Source organism: Acomys russatus, chromosome 12, assembly GCF_903995435.1.
Source record: "Acomys russatus chromosome 12, mAcoRus1.1, whole genome shotgun sequence".
Taxonomy (NCBI): domain Eukaryota; kingdom Metazoa; phylum Chordata; class Mammalia; order Rodentia; family Muridae; genus Acomys; species Acomys russatus.
Genome location: NC_067148.1, coordinates 44,076,363 through 44,088,810, shown reverse-complemented (window position 1 = coordinate 44,088,810; position 12,448 = coordinate 44,076,363). Strand labels below are relative to the sequence as shown.

General features: G+C 47.0%; 1 protein-coding gene across 1 annotated transcript in view; it reads right to left on the bottom strand.

Annotated features, from left to right (window-relative positions):
- The window catches only part of Sned1 (sushi, nidogen and EGF like domains 1), a 57,159-nt gene that overhangs the window by 38,225 nt on the left and 6,486 nt on the right, over nucleotides 1-12,448 (bottom strand). The window contains 1 exon segment of the mRNA XM_051153673.1: nucleotides 15-302. Coding sequence (XP_051009630.1) covers nucleotides 15-302 — 288 coding nt within the window.

Below are 12,448 nucleotides of genomic sequence, written 5' to 3'. Positions count from 1 at the left end.
CCACCTGGACTCACGGGGGAAGAGGAGCTGCCTCCAAAGAAGGTCACACGGTACCAGGTGGCAACAAAAACCCAGGTAGCTGAGAAGTCCAGGAGCTCAGGAAAGTACCGTCTGATGTCCTCCGTGGCTCTACGCAGCATGGCCGGGTCAGTGGCCTCCCGGTAGTAGACATCGCCTGCACGTCGGTTGTCCACATCTGCCCAGAAGGCTGCTACCACACAGCGGTCTTTGGCGATGGGGAAGGCCACGGGGGTAAACTGAGAAACCTCCTTCAGGAAGGAGATGATCCCGTTATTGTTCACCTATGAGGCAGAAAGCCAGGAAAGTGAAGGACTAGGCACCGCAGAAGGTGGTCATCCCAGTAGCATCTCGGATACTCCACCCCCAGCATCCTCTAGGAGTGATCCAGCTCAGGCAGGCATCCCAAGCTGGCTGACAGCCCCCCGAGCCCCAGAATGGGACCGTGTAGTCCTATTCTATCCTCTCATGCAGCTTGTGTAGTCAGGCTCTGACCTGTGTGCTATGCCACTGGCTTGGTTGCTACCCAGGGCAGACTCTTAGCATGGGACCTCGGGATGGTGAGTCAGCGTTCCTGCATCGAGCCAAGTTTGGAATGGTAAACGGAAAGCTCAGGGACCAGCATGGCTTGGAAAGGCTGTGATGGCCAAGTTGGGGAGCGTGTGCGTGGGCCTCCAGGCAGCCAGGAGGCTCTGGACCAGGCTCTGCAAGTTGAAAGATGTGCAACCCTGAGACAACTTAGCCTACCTTTCTGTGATCTGACCCAGGGCTAGAAAAGCAGAAAGCCGACTGCAGGAAGCCATTCTCAAGAAAGTTGACAGACAAGAGTCAGGATCAGGCTAGGTGCCCACAGCTGACCTTTTTTTTGTTTGTTTTAGCTTAACTTATTGTTGTTTAATTTTACATCCTGACCGCAGTCCCCCGCCCCCTCCTCCCAGTCCCTCCCTCTACCTCCCCTCTGCTTCACCCCATCCACTCCTCCCTTTCTCTTCAGAAAAAGGCAGACCTCCCATGGATATCAACCAAACATGACATATCAAGTTGCGGTAAGGCTAGTAGACACCTCCCCTCCTATTAAGGCTGGACAAGGCAACCCAGTATGAGGAAAAGGGTCCCACAAGCTGGCAACAGAGTCAGAGACAGCCCCTGCTCCCGCAGGAAGACCAAGCTACACAACTGTAAGATATGAACAGAGGGCCTAAGTCAGCCCCATACAGGTTCCCTGGTTGGCAGGCAGTTCAGTCTCTGTGAGCCCCTATGAGCCCAGGTTAATTTATTCTGTGGCTTTTTGTGTGGTGTCCCTGACCCCTCTGGCTCCTACAATCCTTCCTCCTTCTTCTGCACGGGATTCCCAGAGCCCCACCTGATGCTTGGCTCTGGGCCTCTGCTGACGGCTGACACTTCATGGAAGCTGGAGAACAGGGGAGTTTTACGCCTTGCGTGTGCCAGAAGACAGCAGTGGCAACATAAAAACCTAGACTCAGATGAAACACTAAAGCTAAGTGAAGGTAATTTGCACAAGCAGTAGTAAATGCACGCACAGCAACACAGACCCATACTTAAGGAAACTGGGTCAGGGATACAAGAAAGGAAAGAAAGGAGGGGTTAAAGCATAAATCCAAGTGACCCATGACCAAAGGGAACACTACAGCTAATGGAACAGTGCAGAAAAATCTACAAATTAAAACTTAGGGCAATGAAAGCATACAGACTGGGAAAGGCATCAATCCGAGGCCGCCTCAGGTCACAGCACATTCCAAGTCGGGGTAAAGGTACAGAGGAACCTGTTAACCGCCTCTGGCATGTTAAAGGCTGCATCGTACCAGCTGCAGAATCGCTGAGACCACACAGCACATCCTTGACTGAGAGAGTTGAGATGGAGTAGTTAAGATACTCAGAATACAGTGAAAAATCATAAGGATGAACCGGATAGAACAAACAGCAAGCGATGCAGATGGGATCAACCGTCAGTCAGATGAAACTTAACAGTGCAGAGAGATGCAGATGCAGACACCTGTGTTAGCTACACAGTAAGTTAAAATGAATGAAACGTTCTAGACTGAAGGTAAACTATGTAAATGCCAACCGAAGGGAAGCTGGCATGGTTGTACTGTCATCAGAGAAAGCAGACTGCGAGGCCAAGTGGATTACTAGAGGCAAATGCCGCTTCACAGCGACCAGGTGGATGTAATGGCTTCACACCTCAGCATTCCTAACGGGGCCTCAGCAGATAAGAGGGTGACAAACGGACACTTGATGACCGTGGTGGGACATCTCAGAATGTTCTCTGGTAAAAATGTTTGGCCAAGAATGTGTGAGCTGATGAGGTAGTGTGGTAGGGGAAGCACTTACCACGGCGCTGAGCCAGTCTCTGCCGGCTATAGGCAAGGCCAAGAGCTCAGGCTTGAGAGACAACATACTGTCCTCCTGGGGATGCAGGGCAGGCTTTCTTTCAAGCCAGGCTCCTAAGCTAAGAGGGAAAACCCACGGTGTGTGTGGCATCTACTTGGACCTTCATGTTGTCCCTGAACACTCAGTAAAGAAGTACAGACAGAAGACCTCTCTCGTGAGGCTCACATGACTTGCCCAGGATGGACAGTTGCTGACCAGCATCATGTGTGTAACTGTGTTGCGTCTAATAATATGTAAGTGGCGTAAATGACTCATTGTCATCAGGTTGTGACTTTGTTAGGAATATGAGGCATGACTTATCTTAGAAACTACTTTGTTTACTATTAAACTAACTTTCATCAATTTAAATTACAAATTTGAAAAATTGAAGGAGAAATCCCTAGTCTATACTTAAAAGTTGGGTACGGCCATAAGTATCTGATCGCAGAGACAGACAGATCTCAAGAGTTCACCCTGGTACTTCTGGGCATGGAGGCCTCATGAGAAGTTTGTTCAGTTTTTTAGTTATTTCTTTTATTTTTTGAGATCATAATATGTCATTTTAACCTTCCTTTTCCTCTTGCCAAACCCTCCCATATATCTCTTTCTGCTCCCTTTAAAATGAATTCCCTCTCTTTCTCATTCATTATTGTTATATGCACATATGTATATACATAAATATCCCTAAATATTCAAACACAACCTGCTCAGTCTGTGTAGTGTTACGTCTACGTGTGACTCCGGGCTGACCTTTTTGCAGTGAATAACCAACTGGTGTGCTCTTCTGCGGGGAAGACTGTTTCTCCTGCTCTCAGCATTCCTTGCTTGACTATAGTTCTTCATGTAGGGTTGAGGCCTCCTCGACTTTCCTCGTCATGGTAACTTTTAATGTCTGTTAGAGCGTGTCCTTTTGGCTCATGTTTTTAAGAGGGCCTTGGCTTTTCTTTTGTGTATGTGCACATGAGTATACAGTTGCAGAGGCCAGAGAAGAACATTTGGTTTTTCCCCTATCCTGCCCTCCACCTTACTTTTTAAAAACATTTATTTAGTTATTTGTGAGTATGATGGGGGTGGCTGCATATGTATGGCTTATGTGTAGAGGTCAGTGGACAACTTTTGGGAGTTGGTTCTCTCTTTCTATGATATGGTCTCAGGGATTGAACTCGGGTCATCAGGCTCATCAGAGAGTACCTTTACCACCAAGCACATCCACCCACATGTCCACATAGTATGCACTCACCCATATATGCTCACACATGCCCATGAGTGGATACCCATGAACACATATGTGTGTATGTGTGCATGTGCGCGCGTGTGCGCGCGCGCGCACACACACACACACACAAATACTTCTTAGCTGTAAAAGAAATAAATCATTTGCAACAATATGGCTGAGCCTGCATGAAACCATGGTAAGTGAAATAAGCTAGATACAGAAAGACAAATACCACAGGACCTCACATGTGGCATCTGAAAAACACTAAGCTCACAGAACAGAGAGTAGAAATATGGCTGTAAGGCTTGGGGAGTCGGGTGGGCTGTGGCAAGAGGCAGCTGGAATGGCGGTTCGGTCTTTAGGTATCAGCTATATAATCGCTCGAGTCCAACGGTGTTAGTTGTATTAGAAATGCTGCACCATTTTCTTGATATTAGCTCACCTCCCATCTGCGGCAAGCACCCATGAAAGAACGCACATTGTTCTTAACCATAGCAGTCCTTCCAAATGTACACATACTGTAATTTTTGGACCGTAAGATGCACCTTACCATAAGACACACCCAGTTTTTAGATCAATAAAACAAGAAAAAAAATATTCTGAAGACATCGGTAAGTGACCTCTTTGTTGATGCCCAATGGAAAGCAATTGGACCATAAGGTGCACCCTAATTCTCCACCCCCCACTTTTGGGGGGAAAAGTGGGCATCTTATGGTCTGAAAAATACGCTAATCACTGTGTTGCATAAAACTTGTGTGTGTGTGTATATATATATATATATATATATATATATATATATATATATATATATATGTAATTTTGTCAATTTTACTTCAATAAAGCTGGAAATTTTAAAACAAAACTAAGAACAGACAGTGCCTACCACTGTAAAGCACATAAACATCCCCTAGTCTGTCCTGATGATCATCCAGCAATGACAAGGAGCAGACAGGGCCCTTGTGAGCAGGACTAACCAACCACTCCAGAAACAGGGAAGGAAGGAAAAATGGTGCCTCTTTATGGATGGTGACTAGGAAGAGACCTCAGGGATATGCTGCTAGAGCCAGAAGGGCTGGGCAGGGGCTGGGCAGGGGCTGGGCAGGAGGGGCTGCCCAGAGAGGGCCATGCAGGGTAGAGTGGGAGCCCTGGGCCGCCTCCTCTGGGAGGAAGGAGCAGCAGGATCTGCATTACATTGCCTTGTTCCTGGTACACGTGTCAGGAATCCTGTTCTGTGTCGTAGAGAAAAGATGTAAGGCTTAGAAGTCACAGGTGGCAAAGGTGACTCTGGCTGAGAAGGGGACAGGGTCTTTGGGACCAGACTTGGACTACATACAGATGGACATTGGGCTCCCTACACGGTGGAGTGCTGTTGCATTGCCCCTCCCTACAGCCACCACTCACTCGGCCACTCTTGGCCCCAAGTTTTCCTTTCGGCCTTAAAGTGTGAGGTGCGCTATGTGTACGGAAGAGGCCTCTGGCCTGCTCCACCCCAGACTGCTGCTGCTCTTCTTCTCAGGCTTGGGTAGGAGTGTGCCCGGAACTGGGGTGGGGTGAGAGGAGGGACAGGAAGGAGGCAGAACAAGCCAGCCCTGTTCCCATGCCAGGACAGGGCAGTGCCAGGACCACAGCAAAGCAGGTACCGGGGCCCAGATGTTGGGCTGGCATGCTCCTTTTCCCTTTCCTTGGCAGAGCTTCATGGGCTTCCTTTCTTTAGATGGGATCCGTGGGTCTCTGTGGAGATGGGCAATGGCAAGGACAGGGCCAGAGGTCTAGGGAGTAATCAACTGCCCTCTCCTTCAGGCTCCAACAGATGCTGCATCTCCCAGATGTCAAGTTTATTACAGGTTTTCAGGACTCGCAGTACCACTCTGTGGCACATGCAGTGCAGCATGGAAAACAAGGAGGAGACATGCATCCCTGACTGATGCTCCTGGGAACCGTGGATACCAGGCATTCCTAGATGAATAACTGTTTAATCCTATCCTGGCTTCTGAGCTGACATCCAGTCAGCTGCTCAGCCACTGGCTCCTCAGAAATCCAATCATGAGCCCAGATGTTGTCCCAAGAGGGGCCGGGCTGCAGGAGTGCTGGGTCCCCAGGAAGCCTGCCACCGTGGGCAAGGAGGGGAGACACAGTTCTCCAGGCGTGTGCAGGCTGAAGATGCCACATGCCTGGCCTTGGCTCCATAGCTGTAGCCTTCCCTGAAAGCTGGGCATGCAGAGCTTTCCTGTGGCCACTCACTCTCAGGTCTCCTCTGGGACCTGCAGTTCTTGGGCCAGTTCAGGAACACTGTCTTCTCTTCAGCCCGAGCACCTGTTGTTGAGATAAACAAGGCTGCCACCTGGCTGTCACAGTCCAGGACGGGCAATAGGGGTTCTAGGAGGGCCTTCCCCGATGACTGCTGGTAAAGCGGACAGGAGAGAGTATAGATGGTCCCTGCTTTGCAGAGATGCCCTCCCCTCCTTGACTGTGGCTAGCCTTTGCCAAGACCAGGTTGTGGAGGGGCAGGCTAAGATTGCTGGGAAGATTCCTGGTCAGCTGCCCAGCCACCTTGGGAGGCCAGGAGGTCTCAGGAAGCAGCAGGGACTGTGAACACAGCGGGAGGTGGAGGAGGCTAGAACATCCTGGATGGTGCAAGGCTGCCAACATGCCTGCCTGCCCACACTCTCCTGTGTACCCCCCCATCACCCCACCATTTCCCCCTTTCTGCCCCTGCAGGAAGGCAGCCCTGGCTGGAGGAAGCAGAGAGGCAGGGCTGTTGGCATTTCCGACTTGTTTGAAGTCAGGACTGTGGAAACAGCCTGAAGACCAAGTGCAATGTGACCCGAGCCTGGGCCAACCACCCTGGAGCCAGAGGCCAGAGACTGCTCTGGGGAGGGGCTCTGGCCTACAGGAGACACCACTCCAGTTAGATTACAGACGGCGTCAGCTGGGTCAGCTTGGATCTCTCTCCTGTCTTGGACTTCTCTATCCCAACCTAAATAACAAAGCTCTCCTGACCCCAAGCCTTTTACAGTCTGACGATTGTATGCATGTCTTTCGTTTCCTGGCAGCTTTCTGGGCACTTGGGATTCCTGCTACAGGCTCAGTCTTGCCTTAAAAGCACAAGGGCATGAGTTCTATCCTCAGAACCCACATTTTAAAACCCAGGTGTGGCTGGGCATGGTGTCGCATGCCTTTAATCCCAGCACTCGGGAGGCAGAGGCAGGTGGATTGCTGTGAGTTCGAGGACAGCCTGGTCTACAAAAGCGAGTCCAAGATAGCCAAGAATGGTACACAGGAAAACCCTGTCTTGAAAAACCTAAGACAAACAAACAAACAAACAAACAAAAAACAAAAACAAAACAAAAAAAGCCAGGTGTTGTGGCATGCTTTTAATCCCAGCACTGGGGAGGCAGAGACCAGATTCCCGGGGTGTGCTGGCCAGGCAGCCTAACTTGCTTGACCAGCAGTGTCGAGGGCTTTCATTACCACAGCACTGCAGTAATATGTTGCACTAAGTCACCATGATGCTCCTGGGTGATGGGAATTGTCAGGTCTATTATCACCTGTATTATCTTAGGCCCTGGGGGCTCTATTTCAGACATGACTGTAAATGCCTATGTATATATGTCACATATATATAGCCACACCAAAATCCACTATCACAACACACACAGACATGGAGGTGGCATCAGTTTAAAATGATCGTTCCAAGGGCTGGAGAGATGGCTCAGTGGTTAAGGGCACTGCCTGTGCTTCCAGAGGTCCTGAGTTCAATTCCCAGCAACCACATGCTGGCTCACAACCATCTACAATGTTATCTGATGCCCCATTCTGCAAATAAAGCACTCGTGTACAATAAACTAAATAAATAAATCTTAAAATAATAAAATAAAATGATTGGTCCAATTCAAGCCCAACACAAAGCCATATTTTATTTTGTGCTTCCTCCTCTCTGAGTCTGCAGTTGTCACCTCTAACAGTGATGCTCACTGTCCTAGTTTGCTGGAATTGTTAACCTGTCACAGGCCAGCGTCATCTGGGAGGATGACTTGACTTTACCTAGGTCAGAAGGTCTGTTGGCCACATGAGTGGAGGACTGTCTTGATTGCTAATTGATGCAGGAAGGCCCAGCCTATGGTGGGCTATACCAGACGGAGGCAGGTGGTCCTGGGTTGTATAAAAATAAGCATGAGCCTGCACGCATTCTTGCCAGACAGAGAATGGCTGAGCCAGCAAGCAGCATTTCGCCATGGTTCTTGCCCGCATGTGCCTTAATGATGGATTGTGACTGGAAGTATAAGCTGAATAAATCCATTTTCAAAGTTGCTTTTTTTGGTCAGTGTTTCATCACAGTAACAACAAGAAACTGGGACACCCACATTATTCTCCGTATGTTTGCTCATTCACTCATCAGCTTCGTCGACCTCATTCATTCATTAGTTTCAGAGTTACAGACACAGACAACTGAAAAGCAAAACTACATCCAGAATTCAGTATTTGTTTACTATTCTTTTTAGTTTATTTTGCAAGCATATGGTCAATGTACTCTATAAAAATCATTTTCTAAAATTAGTAGTAAAGCAACTACTATAAATACAAGACATCAGTGGAAAGAAAAGAGAAATGAAAGATGCAGAAATAATTCAAATAAAACTTCTATTAGTGAAGCCGGGTGTGGTGGCGCACGCCTTTAATCCCAGAACTTGGGAGGCAGAGGCAGGCGGATCGCTGTGAGTTCGAGGCCAGCCTGGTCTACAAAGTGAGTCCAGGGCAGCTAGGACTATTACACAGAGAAACTGTGTCTTAAAAACAAAACAAAACAAACAAGAAACAAAAAACAAACAACAACAACAAAACCCCCCAAAACCAAAAACCAAAACCAAACCCCTTCTATTAGTAAAATAGCCGAAGGCTAGCTGTCTCGGTCAGCAGAGTGCTTGGTGCACAAACATGAAGTGAATGTGGGCCTAGAACCCAGAACAAGGCTGAGTGTGGTGGCTTACCCTCCAGTCCCAGGGCTTGGAGAAGAGATGGGTGGATCCCTAGGGCTCCTTGGTCTGGCCAGCTGAGCTGCTGAGCTCCAGGCTAATGAGAGACCTTGTCTCAAAAACAAAAGGGAAGGAGGACTGAGGAAGATAACCAAGGTTCACTGTGGTCTACACACACACACACACACACACACACACACACAGAGAGAGAGAGAGAGAGAGAGAGAGCGATAGACAGACAGACAGAGAGAGAGAGAGACACACAGAGAGAGACAGACAGACAGACACAAATAGAGAGACACACAGAGACAGAGAGGAATGCATGCTCGTTCACATATGTGAATGTGTACACACACATAAATGTTTAAAAAAGTAAAAAATACACTGAGTCAAGCATACTGACACATACCTGTGATGCTAGCACTGGGGCAGCTGGAGCAGCTGGGGCAGCTGGGGCAGGAAGATTACAAGTTCAAGGCTAGCCTAAGATATATAGCGAGACGCTGTTTTGAAAAAGCAAAGGCTGAGAACGTTCCTAGGCAATAGAACCCTTACCTAGCATGCTCAAACCCTGTGTTTAAACCTCAGAATTGAAAACAAAGACCACGCTGAATGGTATTATAGGAGGCTGGGATGCTGCAGAGCAGGCTATCAGGGAATTTGAAAACGCAGCAATTAAAAATACCCCAAATCAATAGATCTACCTCAAGAACTTGCTCTACCACCCTTGGGCATATACCCAAAGGATGCTTCATCCTACCACTTGCTCAACCATGTTCTCTGCTGCTCTGTTCATAATAGCCAGAAACTAGAAACAACATGATGTCCCTCGATACATGAATAGATGAAAAAATTATGGCACATTTATAAAATGGAGTGTTACTCAGATGTTTAAAAAAAAAAAAAAGACATCATGAAATTTGTAGGCAAATGGATGAAACTAGAAGGAAAAAAAAAATCATCCTGACTAAGATATCTACACCCAGAAAGACATATATGGTATGTATTCACTTATATGTGCATATTAGTTAAGTCAATGATTACCAAGCCACAATCTATACAGAGAGTAAGAGACTAGAGGGAACAGATAGATCTTGTTAGAAAAGGGAACTAAAGGGGCTGAAGAGATGGCTCAGAGGTTAAGAGCACTGGTTGTTCTTCCAGAGGTCCTGAGTTCAAGTCCCAAAAATGACATGATGGCTCATAACCATCTATAATGAGATCTGGTGCCCTCTTCTGGTGTGCAGGCACACATGCAGGCAGAACAATGTGTACATAATAAATAAATAATTTTTAAAAGGGGAAATAGAATAGATAATTATGGATAGATATTCGGGGGACTGGAACAGGAGGATTAGGTAGGGGAGGAGAGAAGCGACGCGATTGAGAAAGAGAATATGGGGGAGAGACAGCTAAAATTAAGGGACATTTGAGGGGTAGTATGGAAACATAATATAGTAGACGCTTCCTAAAACATATACATCTATGAAGGTGATCTAAATGAAATTGCCAAATAATGGGGAACAGAGTCCCAACAGGCCATCTCTTGTTACCAAATGAAGCCTCCAATACTGGGATTCAGTTACATCTAATTGAGTTGTTGGTCAAATGGTCCCATGGGAATCCCCAAACAACCCAGGGCTGTTGCCAAGACTAGGTTGCTTTCCATAAACTGACAGCAAGGCCCCATTGCCAATGACAACATCTACATAACTCATTGAACATGGAGGAGTTGAGCTGGTGCCTACATAGAGCCTTTACTCCTACATTCCAGTGTCTTTTGTACAGGAGGGTATTTTTCATGCTACCGAAAGAGAAACACAAACACCGAGCCAGCCACAAACCCTTTGATCTACAGTGGTGTGCTGCCTGCAAGATAGCTAGGGCTAGCAGGGCAGTGGTAGCGCACGCCTTTAATCCCAGCATTCGGGAGGCAGAAGCAGGCGGATCTCTATGAATTCGAGGCCAGCCAAGGCTACACAGACAAACCCTGTCTCTAAAAACTGGAAAAAAAAAAGATACACTAGGGTAGCACAAACTTTGTAGGAGTAATCAACAAATAATCTGGCTTGACTTAAGGCTCACTTCTCAAGATGGAAACCAAATCTGACACTGACTCAATAGCCCAGGGACTTAGGATAAAAGCCAAATCCTATTGTTATAAAAAATTACAATGATAAAATGACTCTGGTGCTCAGCCATCAGAGAAGCTTCCTCCCGCAGCAGATGGGAACAAATGCAGAGACCCAGAGCCAGACATTACACAGAGAGTGAGAGACCTTGGAACCCTCAGCCCTAAATGGGGTGTTTCCATCAAATGCCTCCCCTCAGAGTTCAGCAGGAACATGGAACAGTAGGCAGAAAGAGTGTAAGAGTCTTAGGGGATGAAGGACACCAGAAGAAACAAACAAACAAACAAACAAACAAACAAGTCCCTCTAAATCAACAGGATCAAAGTTCATGTGAACTTCAGAGTCTGAAGCAGCAAGAACAGGGCCTGCAGGGCTCTGCACCAGGTCCTCTGGGAATATATTATGCTTTCCAGTTTAGTGTTTTTATGGGACTCCTGAGTATGTGAGCAAGTGGATTGCTGATTCTTGTGCCTTGGAAGGGGTCAGAAGGAAGAAGACATGTTAGACCCAGTGGAGCCCTGAGAATGAATGGTAGAAGACTTCCTGCTAGGAATCACGCGAAGCCACGAGAACACCTTTAAACATGGACCGTTCAAGCTAGAACTCTACATCCACACTGCAGAAATAGTTTTCAAAGTGAAGATAAACCAATACATTTTCTCAGACAACACTGTATGCACAGAAAGTGAATACTACAAGGAATGTTACAGGAAGTCTTGCTGGAATAGCATGAAATGGGAAGCCACTTCTACACAAGGAATGAAGTCTGAAAATGGCAAACCCAGGTAAGCAGAAAAGACCATCTAGTTTTAAAATCTCTTTAAGTGACAATTGACCATTTATAGCAAAATTTTAATGGTGCATTATTTGGGCTTATTGCACATGTGAAACTATGGCAACAGCATAAAGCAACATGGTGAAATAGATGGATGCTGTTGTAAGGTACTGGCACTGGATTTGAAGAAGTACAGTTCTAATTGAAAACATAATATTGGCTAAGGTGGTCCCATATGCTCCCCCAAACAAGGCTATTGGTTACTCTCTATAACTTGATGGTAAGGCCCTATTGCTAAACACAAACCTTACTTACATTATTGAACAGGGAGAAATCGAGCTGGTGCTTAATTAAAAGCTTCATCCCCTACTGACTAGTACTGGAAGCTACTTTAAGTGCTCCTGGAGGAGAAAATTAATCAATTTCACATGTAAATAATAAGTCAGAAGGATAAACCAGCCATACTGGTAACCATATTAAACATAAACAGTATAAGTTCTTCAATTAAAAAGAAGAGACTGCCAGGTTGGATAGAAAAAGTCCAACCTCACATCCTTTTGCTCTTACCAGCAAGAGAATAAAGACCACAATCATCATGGTATTGTGAGAGTTTTGGAAATTAGAACAAGAAACCATGCCTGCCCTAGCTAGTCTGCAGCTGTCTGTGCTGTCCATCCCTACCCAACAGCCCCTCCTGTGGTCCTGGGCCTTTAGGGGTTCACATCGCAATCATAAGACAAGTGCCAGAGCCACATTCAGAGAATCAAAGAGGCAGGACTTGGCAGCGAGGGGCCTGTTCAGGAAAGGCCTCTTGGAGGATCCAGGCAAATGTGGGAAAGGAAGGACACAGAATCCTACTGACACTCTCCAATGTGAGGTGTGTGTCTACAAATGGAGAGGGCAGCCAGCAAGGAAGACCAGGAGCTGGGCATCCAGTCCTGGA